Genomic DNA, 21,600 nt, shown 5'->3' on the forward strand with positions numbered 1-21,600 from the left:
CTGAAACACAAATGTTTGTGCCTTTTTTGCAGGAATTGCTTTCAGTCTTCAGTAATTTAAAAAAATAAAACCCAGTTTTGATTTTCTAGGTAGGATTTTTGTTTTCATTGCTGTGGTTTTAAATCAGGAAAAAGCTCATACAAAAATCTAGCCTGTTCTTAAAGTGAATTTATAAGAGTACTGCACACTTTGAGACACCACTGACTGTGTTTCTATTTCTTTACTCTGTGCCAGAGACGTCAGAATAAACCTGAGTGTGTGACGGGGACTCTCTCCTGTTGCAAACAGACAAAGGCTTGTTTTCATCCTTCAGGGACATTAATATAAAGAAAATTATCCAAGGCTGCAACCAGAACAAGATTTGGCTTCTTCCAAACCAGATCTGTTTTTTCTTTTCCCCACAGAGGATAAAACTTCCAGAAACATCCGAGTGAGCAGGATGTTGTGGTCAGAGCGAGCCCACACACCTCTGATAAAAGGTGAGATATCACGCTCTAATGTTGTTCATCTCGCATGTTTACATTCTTTCTGCTGCTGTACACACACACACACACACACACACACACACACACACAACAACACACCGTGAGCTGAAGCAGCTTTGACGGGAGCTCTGCTGTCCTGGAGGGAGAATAAAACCTAAAGAACGCCACAGGAGCACGCTCAGTGTGTCTGGTCTTGTCTCAGACAAAGAACAGAACCCTGAACGTTTGCCTCGCCCCGGTCTCCCCCCATCCCCTCCACATAAACACCCCTCAAACCACCAGGGTCCCACTGTTGACCGAGCTGTCTGAGACTGGAAGACCCCCCCATACACACACACACACACACACACACAAACACAGCCACAGAGAGAAAGAGAAGGGGCCTTTAGAGCTCATTCATGTGTGAGTGACGTCAGCAGACGCGGAGAGAGGAGCTCTGATACCTGACCAACACCATCCTAACCACCCTAAAAGATTTATTTTAGCACTGTGCAATAATGGCGAGCTTTGGCGAGTCTTATAAAAAGTCACAGACAACTTTAGAGACCAAAATTATCAGTAAATACAGAACAATGGCATTCATGAAGCCTTGGAGGACAAACAGTGTCGTTTGTCTCTTTTTATAGACTTCTCCATGGCCTTAAGCACCGTAGATTGCTGAATTTTATTGGACCGTGTTAAAGCTACCGGGTTTTCAGAGGATGATGATAGTTCACTATCTGAGTGGTAGAACCCAGGCCGGTCAACTAAAGGGTGTACGGTAAGGTGCTACAAATCTAGACGGGCGTGTCACAAGGTTCAGGACTGGGCCCTCTGTTATTTACTATCTAAACTTAGCACATAAAGAAAATCAGTGTTTGATAGATTAGGGCAGTGACGTGTGGCTCTTTTGTGATTATTACTGGCTCTTTTATGTCTTAATTTTAAATATTATTCCCCCAGAAACATTTTTGCCCTTTTTCACGCTTTTTTGCCACTTTCCACCCATTTAAGCTACCTTTTGCCATTAAATACCACTTGTTTCCTATGTTTTTTTGCCCCTTTTTTGCCACTGCTTTCTGCCACTTTTATCCCATTTTTACCATTTTTCTGGCCCCTTTTTCCCATTTAGGCTATTTTTTGCCATTAGCTAAATACCACTTTTTTTCCTACTGTTTGCCCGTTTTTGCCACTTCTTGTTGCCACCTTTCCCAATTTTTGCCACTTTGATCCCATATTTGCCTTTTTTCACCATTTTTTTTGCCACTTTTCGTCCATTAAGGCCACCTTTTGCCATAGATACCACTTGTTTCCCATTTTTGCCACTATTTTCCATTTTTTGCCACTTTTATCCAAATTTTTGCCATTTTTTCATGATTTTTTTGCCCCTTTGACTGCTTTTTGCCCATTTTAGTCACTTAAAAAAAAGCCATATATTTCCACTTCTGGACCATTTTTTGCCAGCTGTAACTCATCTTTTGTTACTCCTAACCCACTTTGCTACTTTCTGACCCCTTTTTATCCCCTTTTCACCCATTTTTGCTGCATTTGACCATTTTTGCCACCTTTAACTTATTTTTATTGCTACTTTGAGCTGTTTTTGCCAATTTTCACCACTTAGATTGTGGCTCTTGCAGAGGTATTTTCCAACCATGTGGCTCTTTGATTGAGCAGGGTTGAGTAACACTGGATTGGGGCCTGTGCTCATAGCTGGCTTTTTAGGTACTGGCAGTGTTAATTTTTCATTCAAAACTAGTGTGGTCCAGCATTCTGAGCGCTCGCTCTAGTTGGAAAACGCGCCCTCAGAATCAGGTGTTTTTGTCGCCATTCTCAAAGTTGGAAATTGTTCAACGTTGGGGACAGCGCTGCGCTCATCAGTGTCACTTCTTCCTCACTTGCCAATCAAAATCAAGAGGGGGTGGGACTTCTGACTATAGCAGAGAAACTGATCTGACTCATCTTTCCTTGTCTTTTTTCGAGGGTAGTTTTCAGGTCTGCAGCTGCTGCCTGTGTCAGGACAGGATTCCTTTACATTGTCTGCTTGCCTGCTGTCTGATATTTCCTTGGAAAACGGAAATATTAAGCACATAGAGCTTTAAAAAAACATTACAGAAGCAAGGATTTATTTTTTGTAACGTAGCAACAATAACTGCTGGCGAGAAATGCTCTGGAGGTGAGGTCCTGAGCGCTGCCAGCCATGGACATGCAGCCTTATTTCTTTGTTGTAACGATGTTCTTGGCTGTAAATCTTATACTGCTGGAAAGCCTGTTTATTTACCTTTAAATGGTGCCACAATTGTAAAGAACATGCATTTGATGCACAGGTCGCCAGGACAAGTCTAATCTCTGGATCATATGAATCACTTTTTTTTTTTTTTTTTTTTTTCAAGAATCAATTCGGGCAGTCAGCGGGAGAATAAAAGCTGTCTGGGTATCATAAAAGCTTTGCAGAAATATTTCTGTAAGGTGCCAGTCAAACATGGGATATGAAATAAAACCTGTGTGACTTAACACAGGTTTCCAGCCAATAAAAATGCGCTACACCATCACAGCCAATCACAATGTGCCATGTCATCAGCAGGCGCAGGCTCCCGGACACATCTGGTACCTACACTGGCTTACAATCATAAAATAAAAGTAAATGTTATGCAACAAAAAGGCATAAAATAACATTAAACTAAGATATTGGAGGGGTTTTTGTCACTTTTAGGTCTCTATTAACAAAGAATTTTACATTTGGGGCTCAATTTCTTCCCCGCATTCGCCACCATCTTTATTTGAGTGATAACTCTCAAAACCAAGGGAGCTCCAGGAACATCTCAGAACTGAGGGAGATAAAGCCCTCAAACTGCCCCTCAACTCAACTCTTGGAAGAACTGGGCCAGCCCTCACACTTCACGGGAACGTGCATTTTGAGACTGAGGGTTAAGATTGAGGGTTAAAGGGAGAACCGGGATTCAGACTGGGTATCGATATCTGTGTTTGAATTCAGTCTGGTAGGTATCAGATGTGTCAATACCGGTTCATCCCTACACCTCTAATTGTGTCCTATGTTGCTGCTGCAGCTTGTGGTTTTTAACAATGAACTTCTCATCACTGATTCACCTCCAAACATAAGAATCAAAACGTTTTAAACTCACACTGTCATGGATTACAACCAGAGTTAGATGCTGCTGGACATTAGAAAGAATGCATGCACTTCTACAGACCTGCAGGCTACGTCCACATATACAGTACATGTCTGAACCTTAATCTGCTGTTTCCTCTCCATAAATATGCTGATTTATGACGATGGTTCTCCTACAGAGGATCAACATTTTAAACACCTTCTGTCTCTGACTGGATCTGATTTATCTATCCACTCATGCATAGTTTATGTAATCTAAAAGCCTTTATGATGATTAAACTTGTTGCATTTCCATCAGTGTGATTCTGATGTCTCATCTTTTTTGATTCCTACGATGGAAACCTACATGTGCACACGTCCCTACTCTGCTGTTTAAAACCCCATGACTTCTACTTGCCCCCCCCTCCTCCAAACACGCACACACTTCACTCCAGAACTCAGCCTCATCCCCCCCGCTCTGAGGCCCGAGGAAGCTCTGGCTGAGAGACTAACTGGATCCAGCTGTTGGAAATACCAGGGAAATCTACGTACACACAAACTCCTGCACAATCAGAGTCTATTACTGAGGGAAGCATAAAATCAGTGGGTGACTCAGGAGGAGGGGGGTTATTAGGCTTACTGCTGTTTACGAAACACTGCACAGCAAACTCACAGAGAGTTTGTTTTGAAGACAAAGGATGGATGGAGATGATGAGAACCTGTGCATTCATCTCTCATTCATTCAGCTTCTGCATGAAATGGTAAAATGTCAACATCTGTTTATGTTCTAGTGGGAATAAAACACAGGTTATGAGATTTGCAAATCATTGCATTCTGTTTTTACTTCAGTGCCCCAGCTTTTACGGAACTAGGGCTGTAAATCAGTGCACATCCTGCTGAAACATGGCATGTGCATGTGTTTATGTTTGCATGTTTATAGCAGCATGTATGACTGTTGTCTTAGACAGGTCATCCTCTCGGTATTTTAAGACTCTGCAGACAATGTGGAGTAAACAGAGGAATTCTGGGATTGTTCATCCTGCTGAAAGGGACCAACTTTAACTAAACACCACCACGCACAGATGCTCAGCTTTGTCAACACAGAGCTTTTTAATAGAGAGCTGGTTTAAAGCGTGACGCCTGACATCTCCTGCATGATCGACACTCACACATACCTGCAGCTTATCTCTGCCTTGCTCTGCCTTTCACGGCTGCCCAGGTGTGACAGCGCTCTCTGAGCGTGTGCATGACTGATTTCTGGAGCTCTTTTTCCTCGTTATGCTTCATGGCACATTTTTACACACTGAGGTGACGTGGATGAGCTTTATAGGCTGGCTAAAGCTGCACAGGTGTGATGCAGGTTCAAGGAGGATTCTGTTTTCTTCCTGGGTTTCAATGACTGAGAACAAAGCGATTCTTAAAGGTACACCCACACCAGGTCCAGCTGCCCTTACAGAGCTGAAACAGGATTGCCCCCCCACCCCAGCCTGCACTGAGGCTGGCTCTGAACATTCTGGATGTCTGTATTTTCTTTGAATGATCCTACATTGAGATCTTTGTCTGCTGCTCTTCCACATTAAACTCAGAGGTACAAACGTGTCCTCCAAGGCAGTGGTTCTCAACCTTGGGGTCGGGACCAGGGCCGTAGCTAGTGATTTTGGGCCCCCAGAAAGAATTTGCACAGGGCCCCTCTTAACTGGGGAGACAAGCAAAATATGTTGAGTCTTTTTTATTTACAAATATCTATGCATTTTAATGTATTTTTGAAGCATAATTTCCCAATTTGTGAGCAACATTTTTACCATGGTTAAATTATATTTACTTGCAAAATTTCACAGCGCTGTACAATACCATTTAGACATTTTTAAGGGAGGAGCAGTATTGTATTTTACTCTATTTTATGCAGATTTCAGTCTGTTGACTGATTCATTTAGTCCAGTGTTACCCAACCAAAGAGCTAAAGTGTTGAAAAATGCATTTGCAAGAGCCACAGTCTAATAGGTGAAAGTGCAATTAAGATCCAATTCCAATTAAGATTAAGATTAAAGGTTAAATGTAGCAAATATGGTCAAATAGCTGCGAACACTGAGAGGAAAGTGGAAAAATGAGAAGAAAAAGTGTCAAAGTGGCAAAATGGGGGCAAGTGACCAAAAAAATGAGTGAACAGTGGCAAAAATGGTCCCAAAGTGACAAAAATGTGGCCAAAAATGAGTGAAAAGTGACTTAAATGGGTATAAAGGTAGAAAAAATTGGCAAGAAGTGGCATTTAGTTGCAAAAGGCACCTTATATAATAATAATAATAATAATAATAATAATAATAATAAATTTATTTATAAAGCACTTTCAGGCAAAGTGCTGTACATAGAGATAAAATCAACTTGACAATAAAAACATCAGAGAATCCACATATACAAACATACTGAGACAATACAAATAAACATCAGTAAAACAATTTAAGACTCATATAGGCAAGAAGTGGCAAAAAAACAGGGCAAGAAAGGGCAAAAAATTGCAAAAAGCAGGATAAAAGTTTCAGAAATGGGCAAGAAAGAGATACAACAAAATTCAAAGAGGCTGGGATAGTAAATCTTTGTGCTTCTGAATTTCCGCCCGCCCGCTCGCTCTGGCGCTCTCAGAGACAATTTACGAACACACCCACAATAGCCTGGTTTTTTATGTACCTGTTCATCTTTGTTTTTTAATAAAAATGAATGAATTCACATACTTTTATGATATTTTTGGGACTCAAACTCTTGGACAGCTAATTCAGAAAAAATACTTTCAAAATTTAAGACTATATAAAGTTGTGATAAGACTTTTTAACACTTTTTAAGGGTCTTAATTTTCCCAAAACTGATTTATCACCTTTTAATACTTTTCAAGACCCCGCGGATACCCTGCCATAAAATGAGTTAACAGTGGCAAAAAGGGTCTCAAAGTGGCAAAAAACGTGGCTAAAAATGAGTGAAAAGTGACATAAAGAGTAAAAAGCATCAAAGAGTGGCTAAATGGGAAATAAGTTGCATTTAACTGCACAGGGCAGCTGAAATGACACTGCTTTAATCACTTTTGATTTAATAATGTCACTAATTACTTGAAAATAAATCAAAATACACTTTTCATTGCAGGCTTGCCGAGGGCTTCTCCCTACTGTGGGCCCAGATAATCAGTACCCTTTTTCCCCCTGTGCTACATCCATGGTTGGGACCCCCATGGGGGTCGCCAGACACTAAGAGGGGGTCTCCAGATGCCATAAGGATAACTATGAATATTTTTGAATTACACTTGTTGCTACTTTAAATTTTAACAAGTTTTTATCATTTTTATTCCCATCAGGTCTGCCCGTTTGAACACATTTTGTCACATAAATCCCATTTTGTCCACTTTAAACACTTTCCATCACTTCTTCAGCCTGTTTGTTTCCACTTCTAAACCAATTCTTGCCACTTCACATCAACGTTGCCTCTGTTGACCAAGTATTGCAATTATTAACCACTTTTTAAACCACATTTATGCCGATTTTTGCTCATTTTAGACCAAATTTCACTCTTTGATAGCTCATTTTTGCCAGTTTAACCCATTTCTGCCCATTTTTATGTCTCAGTTAACCATTTTTGCCAGTTTATATCAATTTTACATCCCATTTAAACAAATTTTCCATTCAGTTTTGCCAGTTTAAAGCCATTTCAACTAGGGCTGAACGATATGCAAAACTTATCTAATTGTGATTTTTTTTCTCTGAGACACTGGTGTGCGTGCGCAGTTTGAAAACATGGTGAGAGAGAGAGCGAAAGAGCAAGAGAGAGAGTGAAAGAGTGAGAGAGAGAGCGAGAGAGAGAGCGAAAGAGCAAGAGAGAGAGCGAAAGAGCGAGAGAGAGAGTGAGAGAGAGAGCGAAAGAGCAAGAGAGAGAGCGAGAGAGAGAGCGAAAGAGCGAGAGAGAGAGCGAGCAAAAGAGCGAGAGAGAGCAAGCGAGCGAGAGAGAGCGCGAGAGAGAGTGAAAGAGCGAGAGCGAGCGAAAGAGCGAGAGAGAGAGAGCGAGAGAGACAGCGAAAGAGCGAGAGAGAGCGAGAGAGAGCGAAAGAGTGAGAGAGAGAGCGGGAGAGAGCAAAAGAACGAGAGAGAGAGTGAGAGAGAGAGCGAAAGAGTGAGAGAGAGAGCGAGAGCGAAAGAGTGAGAGAGCGAGAGAGAGCGAAAGAGCGAGAGAGCGAAAGAGCGAGAGAGAGAGCGAGAGAGACAGCGAAAGAGCGAGAGAGAGCGAGAGAGAGCGAAAGAGTGAGAGAGAGAGCGGGAGAGAGCAAAAGAACGAGAGAGAGAGCGAGAGAGAGAGCGAAAGAGTGAGAGAGAGAGTGAGAGAGAGAGCGAAAGAGCGAAAGAGCGAGAGAGAGAGAGATGGTACACAAAGGTACATGAAACAGTGAAAGTGTTCTTTCTGTACCAGTTTTTCTTCGATCTGTAAGACTAGATCTAGTCTTAAGCACTGAATTTAAAGAAAAGTATTCTTGGATCTTATGTACAATTTGCACAAAGTGCAGCTACCTCTTATGGGCAAAAGGTGCCATCTTTAATGCACATGTGTATGTTTGTTGTTAATATTTTAATGTTCTGCCAACAAAGTACATTGTGTATGTTATTTTATTTGATTTAAAAAAAACCTGGTTAAATGATTTCAGTGTGTGTATTAGCACTTTTTGAACATTTTGAGCACATTTAAAAAATACCGTGATAATAATGATAACCGTGATAATTTTGGTCACAATAACCATTATATGAAATGTTCATATCGTTACATCCCTAAACGGGACCCTCAAAGATCCTCACTGTCATGACTTTAGGGAGAGGTTTTAGGGAACTAGCAGGTCAGGAACATCACACAGACCTGGATCTCCCTTCACTCAGGAGAGCAGCAGGCCAGGTCTGTTCATGTATTTAGACTTTTAAAGGTCAACCTGAGAGTTTTCTGACTCTGCTCTGTTTGGATCCTTCAGGATCTTTAAACATGAAGAACCTGTGTGTCTGCAGCAGCTCTGAGGAGCAGACAGGAGGTCAGGGAGCAGACAGGTTGTCTACATGCTCCCTCCTGCTTCCTGCCTGTGCTCACCAGTACAGTAAACAGCCTGTATTATGGTTCAGGTAGCGTCCGGCTAAGCGTGCCTTGTTTACCTTGACTCGCCTTCAGACTGGCAGGCGCATGTCCTCCTCCTGTGTCCTCCGTAAACACACCTAACGCTCCGTCTCCAAGAACACAACGTCTCCATTGTGTGCTGAGAAATGTGAGGGAGGAGCGGAGCGCGGGGAGGAAGAGGAGGAGTGTCGTCTCAAGGCTACAAACAATCAGTGTGTCTGTGTGGGCGGAGCCACAGGCGGTGTGTTAGGGATAATGAGGTGGAACGATGCCCCTGTGGAGCCGTGCTTTAGGACCATTCAGACTCTGCTAATGACAACAATGGGCCACTAACACACAGGGAGGGATGCACAGAGCCCATTTTTGCCAGTTTCACCCTTTTTTTTCCAATTTCTGCCTATGCTTACCCATTTTTCCCCAATTAATATCGAATTTTCATCCCATTTTACCAAATTTCCACCTATTTTTGACACTTTAACACAATTTCAGCAACTTTTTAATCCCCTTTTACAACTTAATTTGCCTGTTTTTGCCACTTTAACCTGTTGCCATTTTTTGGTTATTTTTGCCACTTTTGTCTAACTTTGGCACTTCTAACCCCTTTCTGCTTCTTTAAAAATTAATTTCACCACCATTTCCACTATTTTTTGTCATTATTAACCCATTTTGGCATTTTTTGGTTATTTTTGCCACTTTTGTCTAAATTTTTAACGTATATTAATTCTGTTTTTATCAAAAGGATCTACATTTTTAAGAGGGCCACTTACTACACAAATAAATTAAAAAGATATTTGTTTCTTTGATAAGCATATACCACAGCTTACCTTTACAATGGCCCATGATTTTAATTGTGATGGCCCCCATTTCACTTTAAAACGTCACAGACAGCTCAGTGGACGAGTCAGAAGACACTTTAAAATTTACCTTTGGACTGTTCACTTATTTCCTCCTCACGCCACATTAAGCTCCTTTGTCTGTGCTTAAATTAATGATAAAATCTTCCACTGATAAAAGCAGGTCTGTATCCAAACAGGAAGTCAGTCAATATGTGGGCTAGTGACATCATGAGCCCACATACTGGCCCCGCCCACATAAAACCCAGCCAGGAAACATGTGGAAAAGTTTCTAACAGTGTAAATCCAGAATTCAGTCACATGTAGATCTCAATGTTTTCATGTTTACAGCAACCAGATTCCAACAGATCTAGAGTGTTCAGACACAAAGTTTGGATTTTACTTTACAGGGTCGTTAACTAAAATAACCTTGATAGGGGCCCAAAGTTCTGATTTTCAGTAAATTAACTCAACCAAAAATGCTGAAAACTAGACTTTGGAAGGAGCACAATAAAAAGCTGAACAAAGAGACTGGCTAAGACTCTGGGAGGACATGGATGCTAATGTTTCATTTCCCATTATCATTCTTGAAAATATTTCCATCCATGATAACAGGATAAATAACAGAAAATCTAAAAAAAACTATCAGAATTTACTGATTTTCCCGCAAATACAGTATATGAAAAGATGTCTGGCCTTTTTTTCCCTCAAACCACTAACATCCCGCTGAAAACAGCGCCGCGACCCACTTTTGGGTCCCGACCCACCAGTTGAGAACCACTGCCCTACATGATTTACAGCTTATCTAATACAGCCACCATTGCACATGACAGGTTTTCTACCAAAAATACATTTAAAATTTTGAGTTTTAGTTGTAATGACATAAAAATTGATTTGAAATCCAAAACGAAAATAAATTAAATAGTTAACTAAATATTTCTATGTTTGGAGATCCTCTACCTCAGGGGTGTCAAACTCAAGGTCCGGGGGCCAAATCCAGCCCCTGGTGCAGTTTTACCCGGTCCACAGGTCTGAGGTCTGCAGATTCCCTCCAGTATAGAAATGTAATTTAACCTTGAAGATTTAAAAGATCCTTTGTTAAGTCATAAAAATGTGAAAAAGTAAAGAGTAAAAATAATGAGATGGAAAGTAAGGAATGGGGGAGAGAAAATAATTTGTGTTTTTATTAAATATTTTCAATTTGCATCAGACTTAAACTTAGAAATTTGACTTTTTAATCTCAAATTGTGAACTTTTAGACTCCAATTTTAAATTTCAAGTCATATTTTGAAATCTCAAGGTCATGATTTCAAATCTAATCTCATATTTTGCCCTTTTTAAAAACTCCTAAATTTGACATTTAATCCCATATTTGGACTTTTTAAACTCACAGTTTAGAATTTCATCTCAATTAGATTCACAACCGTAAATTTTAAGTCATCTCAACCTTTCATACTCAACATTTTGTTTTTTTACTCATATTTTGACCTTGTTCAACTTCTAACTTTGTTTTTTAATCCCATATTTCAACCTTTTAAACTCATGATTTTGTGTTTTATCTCATATTTTGACCTTTAAACTCCTAAGACTTTTAACTTTCCATCTCATATATTTGCTTTTTGAAAACATTATTTTAACTTTTGATTTGTGTTTTGACCTTTTTAACTAATATTTTGACTTTTTATCTCAGAATTTTGAGCCTTTAAACTTATTATTTTGTCCTCTTTTTAATCTCAAAATCATTTATCATCAGTTTTCTCCCTGTTAATGTATTACCTGTGAAAAAAGGATGACAGTTTATGGTTAAATGTTGACCCTGTTGGGCCCTCATGTTAGACCTGAATCCAGATTTCAGTCTCTGCTGTGGTTGAGTTTGACACTCCTGATCTACCTGGAAGGTTTGACACTGTTTTTATGTTAAGTTTATTTTTATGTTCCAATTTATCAATAAGTTATTCTTACTTTTGTAAAGGGTGCTAACTTCATTAAAAATAAATACATAGATAAATAACGGTCCATGTAAAACATGCGCCTAGCCACATGATCCATGCTTAAATCCATACATGGGTACTGACTAATATAAGCAAAGCACTGCTCTGTCTGTGAGAGTACAGATAAACAGACAAGTCGGCTAAAACAGTACTTCAGCTGTAGGCTAATCAGTTCATAATCTTACACCACATCAGCATTATCAATTAAACCAAAAAGATGTATTTCTACCTCTGACAGCTGGCTGGACTAAATCACATTTTTGTATTTATTAGTCATTAATCCCCAAAATATTTAAATTATTCCCAAAGTTTAAAAAAATGGAAGAATAGCCCTTTATTAGCAGAGAATGATCACTCAAACCCACAGTGATCAGAGAGTGGGTAAATATCCACTCCAGGGCATTCTTGACTTCAGGCCGTCTAAACCGTCCTCTTCAGAAATATGGCTTAAATTCCTGGCTGTGCCAGCGAGGCAGTTTCTAGATTAGTGGTTATGAGTGTTGCTGCATGAACCCATCACACAGTCTCCCTATAATCCACGCTGAGCCTCCATAAAGCTTCAGGGAACGGGAAATTGGGCAACACGCTGTCAATCGCGCCGTGCGGCGGCAGCAGCAGCTAATCTGCAGAGCGCTCATTCCTGCTGCAGACCGAGTCCAGGCCTGTCTAACCCTGTACCATCACACACCACCTTATCATAACAGGCTGCAGGCGGCTCTCACACACTCAAACACACACTCCAAAACAAATGCACAAAGACAGCTCTCACGACCGGGATGACTCAGAGGGATCCAGGTCTCCGTTAGCAAAACAATGTGGAGCAGCTTGAACCTGTCGCTGTGAGCCGGGCGAGTCAGCTTTAAGTTACGCCTCAGAGTCTTTAACATGACGTCGACGCCGCATAACCACCTGAAGATGCTGAAACTCTACGACAACAAGGAGGGGTCAACATGTTAACCAGCTTTCATTTAAGATCAGACAATATCTGACTGCTGAGTGACCTTTTGATGTTCAGACAAACAAAGACGACAAACCTCACAATCACCAGTGTTTTCAGTCCACAGAGATCAGGACTGCATCAGGGACCAGAGTCTACATCAGAGTAGACCTGACCCTAGCAAAGCACTGAGTGTGAAAATCAGGTCCGATACCAATACTGATGTTTGAAATATCCATTTATCCAATGCCTATGTTAGTCATCACTTCTGTTCATGCCATGGATTTGCTAATGGCTGATTTCTGGGGCCCATTAAATGTTAACCTGATGCACTGATAAATCCCTGCTCATGCTTTATTTGCTCAAAGTGAACACAAGTGTGCCAGACTCAAGACATCTGCACAAAAGATGCAGTTTTTCAACTAATCTGTATGTAGTTATTTCTCAGCCTGCAGTGAGACAATGTAAGCTTTCACGTGTGCAACGAAATTTCTCTGGGTGAAACTTCAGCTCATTTTTTTCATGCAAAAACACAGCTAGTACTTTTAAGAATGTGCATCGTTTCTGCAAAAACCGCTTTGCATTTGGCTCCAAATCATTTGCATTTTCTTGCCGTTTCTTTGCGTCACTCTTGGTGTGCAGAGACTTTCAGGCCCCACACTCCAGGTCCATTTGAGTAGGCAGTAACCATGCAGATGTGAGCTGAAACAGAGCTGTCAAGTAGGGATGCACGATATTGGATTTTTGCCGATATATATCTACGCACTCGTTTCAAGTTTGAAGTAAAAGAGGGTCATTGCTGGAGTCACAAAAATGATTAACCATCCGTAGCAGCAGGATAGACTCATATATCCACACAAAGTATCAACAAATGTTGATGACTGTGGTTGTCACCATGGCTTGTTCCTCTTGGAGAATCTGCCAAATGGGCCTCTATAACACCTTCCTGTGCTGAAAGGCTCAGACTAGCAGGAGATTTAGAAGGATTTATCTCCTTGGACACTCCTCTCTTTCTTCCTTGTCCCATCAGTAGATAGTTGAGACAGAGGTTTTTGTGGTTTGTCTGCCTTGGCACAATCTTATCAAGTTTATTCTTGACTAATTAGCCATGACGTTATTAAGCAAAGTCAATAGCGACAGTGGATTACAGCTTCATCCATGGATAAATGCTAACAGTAAACTCGCTGCAGCAAAGATAATAAAACAAACAAAATAAAAAGTTCAAACCACAGGACAAACAAAGAAGGGTTCAGCCAGAGAACAAAAGTGGACGTGTCAGCGGACGCAGTCTTACCGTCCTGGCGGCAGGTGTGAGCGGGCCGTTGGTGAGGTAGGGACTGCAGAGGTTCCCGATGTCTGGGAACATGAACAAGGGATACCCGACGTACGGGGAGGGCGTGAAGAGGCCTCCATCCTGCCGCCTCCTTACAGCTGAGGAAGAGGAGGATGCAAATAATCAATACACGTCATTTCACACAGAAATATCTGATCAATCAGGAGCCTGTATGTCATTTCACACAGAAATATCTGATCAATCAGGAGCCTGTTTGGGTTAGATAATAAAGATTATAGATTCTTCATTCTGACCAGGAGATCAGGAGGAAAGGGAGTGAAAGGTAGAAGAGGCGTTGCCGAGCTGCAGCCACATTTGCACAGCCGAGGGTGGAAGAATACTGGGATGCTGTGAATAAAGCTTTATTATATTTACAGCATGTTGATGCAGAATAAGGATGCACACCCCAGGCTTTTTTTTAATCTGTGTCTCGTGATTCCAGGTGTTTCCATCCTCCCTGTAGTCTGGTATTTGAATGTTTTGGTGTTTTGTTCTTCTTTTAATTTCTAAGTATTCTCTCCTCTTCTCCAACCCATCACACAAACTCATTTTTACCCTCTGTGCTTTTATTTTGAAGGACCTGAAGAGAAGATCCTCATGGGGGTAACCAGGTGTTTTTTGGTGAGACCAGTAGAACCAGTCACTGTGCGATGGGGATGAATAACCAGTATTCCCACTAAGCTTATCAGAACACTTTAATTCAACCTGAGCAGGTACAAGGGTGATAAAATCAAAAATTCTTTAAAGCTGCACTAGATCAGAAACTGGTGAGAAAAATCTGGATAATATCTTTGAGACTGGGGTTACTGGATGTGTAAAGATTACAACAATGGCTATCAGGTTAACCAGGAAGTCACGTTGTAGCACAACACAGCAGAGTTTAATTCTGCACACTCTGGAGTCCTATGATGCAACTGTGTGTGTCTGAGAAGTGGTCAGAATTGTTTAATGATACAATAGCTAATAAACTCTTATCCCACAATGCATTGCTGCTCTCCAGTCTATCCCGTGTTGGAGCTTGCCAGCCAACAAACAGAGTAAAATAAAACTAATGGTGCAGTAAAACCTTAATATCTACCTCTTTGGTCAGAAATATATCAGTGACAATGTGCAATAATAACTACTGTCAAAAAGTGCAATAACACAAGTGAATTATTTTCTCTGTGTGCAATAACAACATGCAAGAAATCTTTGGTGCAGTGATATTAAATGTAAAAAAAAAAAAATTCTCATGCTGGCAGAAAAAAATGCAATTCAACACAAAGATTTACTGATGCTGTATCAGTAGAAATCCATCAAAGATGCAGGTGTAAAATCAGTGAGTAATCATGTTCAACGTGTGTGTTTCAGCAAAAAATATTAATGCATATAAATAAATGTTACTGCTAATCTTTCACATACACCAGGCTGCAATAATCAAACAATAAATTATCCAGTTTGCACAAAGTGTATTGAAAATAAATAATTTCTTGTTTTTGTTAAACCATAAGAAAATAGTTGTATCATAGCAAAAATTTGGCAATTTATCAGTTAAATTTTGGTTTAAAAATTCCATCAATATGTGATATTCATGATTAGGACTGATTCTGGTAAAATTTTTTAAAATAATATTTTATAACAAATTTATAGCATGATTTTTATGTGCACATTTTTATGCAAAGGAACCTTAAAGAGCATTTTATGAAATATGACACTGCATAAACCAGTGGTTCTCAACTGGCTGAGTCACGGGACCCACCATCAACTCCTCAAGGAGAATTGTGACCCAGATTTTGGAGATTTTTTTGGCCAATCAGATGTACTAAATAAAAAACTAGTAGCGCTTGGGTCCAAGACAGTACAAAAGGTACAAAACATGCATGTTTTATAGAGTTTCATGGACAATTTGACTGCAGTTTTTTCCCCAGGCACACATCCGTGGCCCACTGAAAAGGGCTTCACGACCCACGTTTGGGCCCCGAACCACCAGTTGAGCAAAAGAACATTAATTAGCCATTTTAAAGGTGCATCAAAGGGTTAATAATCAGGATCTCAATAATAACCATAATCATAGTAATGATGATTTCTGCCATAATAGAGCAGCTCTAACATACTACAGAGGAGGGCCCATCCATGTTTCAGGCGTTTCCATAGTTACCACTAAATGTCAAGCTGACTTTATGAGTTTTTATTTCCAGGCTGCACAGGAACCGGTCCTGACTGTCAGGACTGGTTCCTGTACAGCCTTAGCAGAAGACTGACAGGACTTTAGAGGTGAAAAAGTTTCATGTAAATGTAATAGTACTCATTGTAAAGGCTCTCCAGAATAAAGGCTACTGTTGTCACCAGATAAAGCCCACATAATGTAGCAATATCTGCGATCAAGAATGATTAACATCATAAAACCATGTAAGAAAAGAGAGCAGAGGCTATTTATGAGCATTATTTAGTCTGATTCTGATCTAGTTTGGGCTCATATTAAAGGATTTAATTTAAAACAGAAAGCTGTAAGTGACCACAGCAATCAAATTTAACTTCATTCCACACTAAGGGATGCGTCCAGGCAGCAGTTATAAATCCAAACCCTCCAAATATTAAGATTCTTCCCTAAAAACCCTAAAACCCCTGCATGCAGTCTTACCTTCCTCAAACAGCAGACTCTGCCTTGCCCTTGTCTCCAGATCTGGGTCTATCTTTGGGCGTCTGTCCGCCTGCAGAAACCACAAACACAAACGTAAACAAAGAAGCCGAGAGGAGCGGAGAGTAGACCGAGGACCCAGCAGCAGAGCCCCCTAAAAAGTTAACGGTCAACCGTAAACTCACCTCCGAGTCCGAGCTGCTGTTGGTCTCGGACTCGTTGACCAGAGAGGACTTGACATCGTCCAGGTCCCGTCCGGCGGTCACATTCCTCTTCTCCTCCTGTTCCCCTTCGTCTTTGAAGGCTATCAGCTCGTCAGTGGCTCCCAGGTCGTCTCCGTCTGCTCCGTTTAGCTGCGGCATGTTGGTTCGGACGTTAGCTGCAACAGCTAACAGTAAAGGAGCAGTTAGAGCGAGTCCATGCTAACTTACAGCTAGTAGTGATGTGGCGTTAGCGAACGAGCCGGTTCAACGAGCCGACTCTTTTAGCGAACGATAAGATTCGGATCCCATCTGAAGGCCGTTTTACACCATTATTACTATTTATATGTCTTTTGTCATGTATGTTGTGATGATTAGTAGAAATGATCTTTCCCCACACTTCTGTAGCATAGACAAACCATGCATTAGGACTGATGCTTGACAGTTTAACATAAATGTTTTCCATTAGGTTTGTTTTACAGTTCAGCCAATGAGAAAATTTAATCTTACTATCAATATGTGACAGGGAGGCAGTATATCTTGAGACAAATACACTGCATTTTCATGAATCAAAAAAAAAAGATCACAGCATTAGTAATATACAAGCAAAAATATCAATCATATCTTGTGATGTTGTTAAATTAGAACAGTCAAATAAAGCCAAACTGGTACTAAAATGAAGAGCCATTGGAGAGTCAAAAGAGTTGACTCTTCTTGCTGAGCCAAGTCAAATGATCCGGATCACTAAACAGAGCCTAAATTCCCATCACTAACAGCTCCAGTCCATGCTAACAACAGCTAACAGTAAACGAGCAGTTAGAGCGAGTTCATGCTAACTTAGCAGGCGTTCACGGTCTACTAAGACAGTTGGAAAAAAAAGCTTCATACTGGAAGATAACTCACATTAAGCCACACAAGAACATGCTGACATAGAGGTTAAACTACCTTCTTAAAGATATTTCTCTAAATACTGGTTTTACTTCCAGCTGTAATGGTGGTATCTTTATTTCTTTAAAAAGTATAGATGTTATTTCTGTTATTTCTGTAGTTATTTCCAGTGTTATAAATGTGTTGCTTTTATCCAGTGGCTGACTCAGGATATCTGAGGGCCAGGGGCAAATCTAGTAAACAGGACATCTACTCTATGCTGAGGGACGATAGCCCAGTAGTTTTATCAAACTTTGCCCACTATCAGGGCACCAAAGAGGGCAATTTGTTACATTTAACCCATTTAGAAGGCAACAAAGAGGATAGGTAGTCAAACTTGGCCCATTTATAGGGCACCAAGGCAGGCAGTTTTGTCATCTTCTTTCCACTGGGGGCACCAGAGAGCAATTTTCCAGTTTTGTTATTTATCTATTTATTTGCACAGTTGTTAAACATTTTTAATTTCAATACTTAGGTACATCTTTCACAAGGAAAGAGTAAAAATGCAGGATTGTGCAGGTGAGGTAGGAAACCAAAGTAGGGCTCATATTTAAACCTCACTATATTATAATATAATTAAGACCGATGCAAAAAAGACACCAAGTGAAGAAGAGGCAAGGAAAGTCACAAAAAAGTGACAAAGGAGGGCAAACTGGAAAACGCTGACCATTTAGAGGGCACCAAAGAGGAGTATTTGTCTATTTTTACCCACTAAGAAAGCACTTAGACAAATTTCTGCCACTAAGAAGGTACCAAAGATGGCAGTTTGTCCCTATTTTCTATCTACAATGGGACCAAAGATGACCATTTTTCAAATTATTTACTTTTAATGTCAGTTTAGTTTAAATCAGTTTGTGCAGCAATTTCATTTGTTAGTTAGTGGGGATGCTGAGCATCCACACTATTGATATTCACGTCGGCCATTTTGTTTATTCTTCTTCTTCCGCGCCAGCTTTTTCCTCATTCATACTTTGTCGTATCAACACTGTTTAAACTTTCAAAAAATCAGTTTCTTCGTCATTCAACTGCTATGACTTTTCTCATTTCAAACTTTTATGATTTTTTAAAATGTTTAAATTTGTTTAACAATATTAAACAGATGGCAAAATTTCACAAATCTACACTTTCTTCAGCACTTCATAACTTTGGCATTCCTTGGGCTATTTTCACTTTTCTACTATCAAACTCTTCAGCTTCTTGTGCTGTTTTCAGCTATCTTTAATACTTTTTAAAACTATTTATTCTTTTTAAACTATTTTTTTTCTCTAAAACTAAAATAACATTATTTCAGATGGGCAAGCTCTTTAAATCCTCCAAAAAATTTTGTTAACTAAATTCTATATTTTGAGCAATGATTTCACATTCTTCACAAATCAGGCATTGCCCTCTTCAGCTTTTATGCTATTTTCAGCTATTTTTTTTAAAGCTATTTTCAACTATTTTTATGCTATTTCAGCCATTAAATGCCATTTTCAGCTACTTTGGGGCTATTTTCAGCTTTGTTTAGGCTAATTAAAGCTATTTTTATCCTTTTTTAGCTATTAAATGTTATTTTCAGCTACCGTTATGTCATTTTATGCTATTTTCAGCAGTTCTTCCACAATACAGCTCTCAGCATCCCCACACAATTTCAGCTGAAATTGCAATTTTGATCTATTTTATTATTATTATTTTTGCACAAATGCTTCATTTAAGTTAAATTCTTGTGTTAGTGTATTTGTAATACTGGTTCCCTTTAAGGAGCAAGATACGTTCAAATAGACAACTCTTCACTTTTAAAACTAACTTTTAAAATTTCTCTCGAAATCAGTTTTGATTTTAGATAACTCTGGATTTTATTTTAGTTTCAACTGACTAAAATAATTTTTACACTTTAATATTAGTCATTTCGTCAGTTTTATCATACTGGCCTTGTTGTGTTTAATGTTGCTCTGTAAACAACCTCGCCTGATTATTACCAAACAGTCCTTAATAATTTAGTAATAACTGCCCATGTCTATTGACTTGGTTCAGTTCTGAACAATAAGTAAGACGTGTTAATAAGTACGTCCATGTTGTTGGAAGTGGCTCACTGCGACTTTAAAGCTCGTGAAATCACTGAAGTCGGAAGAACAACTTCCCAACTTTTAGTCTCCGAGCATCACAAAGGCCCTTGAACGCAGCACCACAAAAACAACATAGAGTTCTGAAAAGCCGTTAAAATGCTAAGCTAACGTTTACGATGTATTAACGAGCTCAAAGGCAGCGTTTCCGTTAAACCGTTGGATTATTTTGCTGTCCGTGACTTTTAAACACTAAAACAGAGAACGTAAGCAGGCTAACATGCTAGCTGGCTACCTACGCGTCACTTTCTGGCGTCGAAATCCTGAGGGGTAGAAGTCCTTCAGCGTAAATCCGCGAAGAAAGGAGTCCATAAAAAGCAGTGCAACGGCTAAAACACTCCGGGTGGGTTTAAACTGCTCATAAAAGTCACTTATGAGAAGCTCGGTGTCGCTGACATTATAAAAATAGTCCGGTAGAAAAGTTTAGGTGTCCGTGTCTGCAGTTAGTCCAGTGGAAAAAGTCGAGGCCTCTTTGATTTAACTCCTTTACGTTAATCCAGTTCAAATCGTGCATTATTCCCCGCATCGGTATCCTTAACGGCCACTTTTCGCATTTTTAACTCTTTGCTGATTCCAGCCGTTTTGGTGGAGGCTCTCGGTGTGGAGGCGTGGGAAACAGTCGGGCTGGAGTGGAGAAGGAAAAGACTGTGGGGTTGACGGAATACCCGGCGGGGGGAGGACCGGAGGAGGAACGAGGGATCTCAACTGACTCTGGGTCAGTTCAGAAAACACGCTCTGCGCCTGCGCAGACAGCAGAGCAGTGAGCTGGACTGATCCTGGACCAGGCACAACAGGTTGATCCCGTTTGTTTGCAGAGGAGGCACAAAGAGAAGGGAGGAGGAGTTCAGATGGACAAAAAGGACACTTTAAGAGTTTAAAGGAGCAGTTAGACACTTTTTTGACCTCATGACCCGAGGAGGGAACAAATCTGGGCCTACGTTTTCACACAGTGTTGATTTGAAGATGGGTACCATAGTCAGGCCTGCCCAGAGAGTTGTCTAGACCCCCGATAAAACAGAGAATGGGCCCCTGATAAACCCAGAGAATGGCCCCTGATAAACCACAGAATGGCCCCTGATAAACCCAGAGAATGGGCCCTGATAAACCCAGAGAATGGGCCCCTGATAAACCCAGAGAATGGCCCCTGATAAACCCAGAGAATGGGCCCTGATAAACCCAGAGAATGGGCCCCTGATAAACCCAGAGAATGGGCCCTGATAAACCCAGAGAATGGGCCCCTGATAAACCCAGAGAATGGGCCCCTGATAAACCCAGAGAATGGCCCCTGATAAACCCAGAGAATGGGCCCCTGATAAACCCAGAGAATGGCCCCTGATAAACCCAGAGAATGGGCCCTGATAAACCCAGAGAATGGCCCCTGATAAACCCAGAGAATGGGCCCTGATAAACCCAGAGAATGGCCCCTGATAAACCCAGAGAATGGGCCCCTGATAAACCCAGAGAATGGCCCCTGATAAACCCAGAGAATGGCCCCTGATAAACCCAGAGAATGGGCCCTGATAAACCCAGAGAATGGCCCCTGATAAACCCAGAGAATGGGCCCCTGATAAACCCAGAGAATGGCCCCTGATAAACCCAGAGAATGGGCCCTGATAAACCCAGAGAATGGCCCCTGATAAACCCAGAGAATGGACCCTGATAAACCCAGAGAATGGGCCCTGATAAAACCAGAGAATGGGCTCCAGATAAACCCAGAGAATGGCCCCTGATAAACCCAGAGAATGGCCCCTGATAAACCCAGAGAATGGGCCCCTGATAAACCCAGAGAATGGCCCCTGATAAACCCAGAGAATGGGCCCCTGATAAACCCAGAGAATGGGCCCCTGATAAACCCAGAGAATGGCCCCTGATAAACCCAGAGAATGGGCCCCTGATAAACCCAGAGAATGGCCCCTGATAAACCAGAACAGAGCATTCTGGCTAACAGTTCTCTCATTTTGGAGCT

At 40.7% G+C, this 21,600-nt stretch overlaps 1 protein-coding gene across 5 annotated transcripts in view; it reads right to left on the reverse strand.

The window, feature by feature from the left end:
* The window catches only part of LOC121524704 (transcription factor 7-like 1-A), a 31,058-nt gene extending 10,757 nt beyond the window's left edge, over positions 1–20,301 (reverse strand). For 4 of the 5 annotated variants that reach the window (XM_041810181.1, XM_041810180.1, XM_041810179.1 and 1 more), the window contains exons 1-4: positions 19,874–20,301; positions 16,591–16,793; positions 16,409–16,478; positions 13,750–13,886 (exon numbers count right to left, since the gene is read on the reverse strand). In XM_041810181.1, coding sequence (XP_041666115.1) covers positions 13,750–13,886; positions 16,409–16,478; positions 16,591–16,793; positions 19,874–19,946 — 483 coding nt within the window. In that variant the 5' untranslated portion in view covers positions 19,947–20,301. Of the gene's footprint in view, positions 1–13,749; positions 13,887–16,408; positions 16,479–16,590; positions 16,794–19,869 lie in introns of all 5 variants that reach the window. The other variant, XM_041810182.1, reaches the window with a different exon arrangement.
* Between the last annotated feature and the right edge of the window lie 1,299 nt (positions 20,302–21,600).

Source organism: Cheilinus undulatus, linkage group 17 (genome assembly GCF_018320785.1).
Source record: "Cheilinus undulatus linkage group 17, ASM1832078v1, whole genome shotgun sequence".
Lineage (NCBI taxonomy): Eukaryota > Metazoa > Chordata > Actinopteri > Labriformes > Labridae > Cheilinus > Cheilinus undulatus.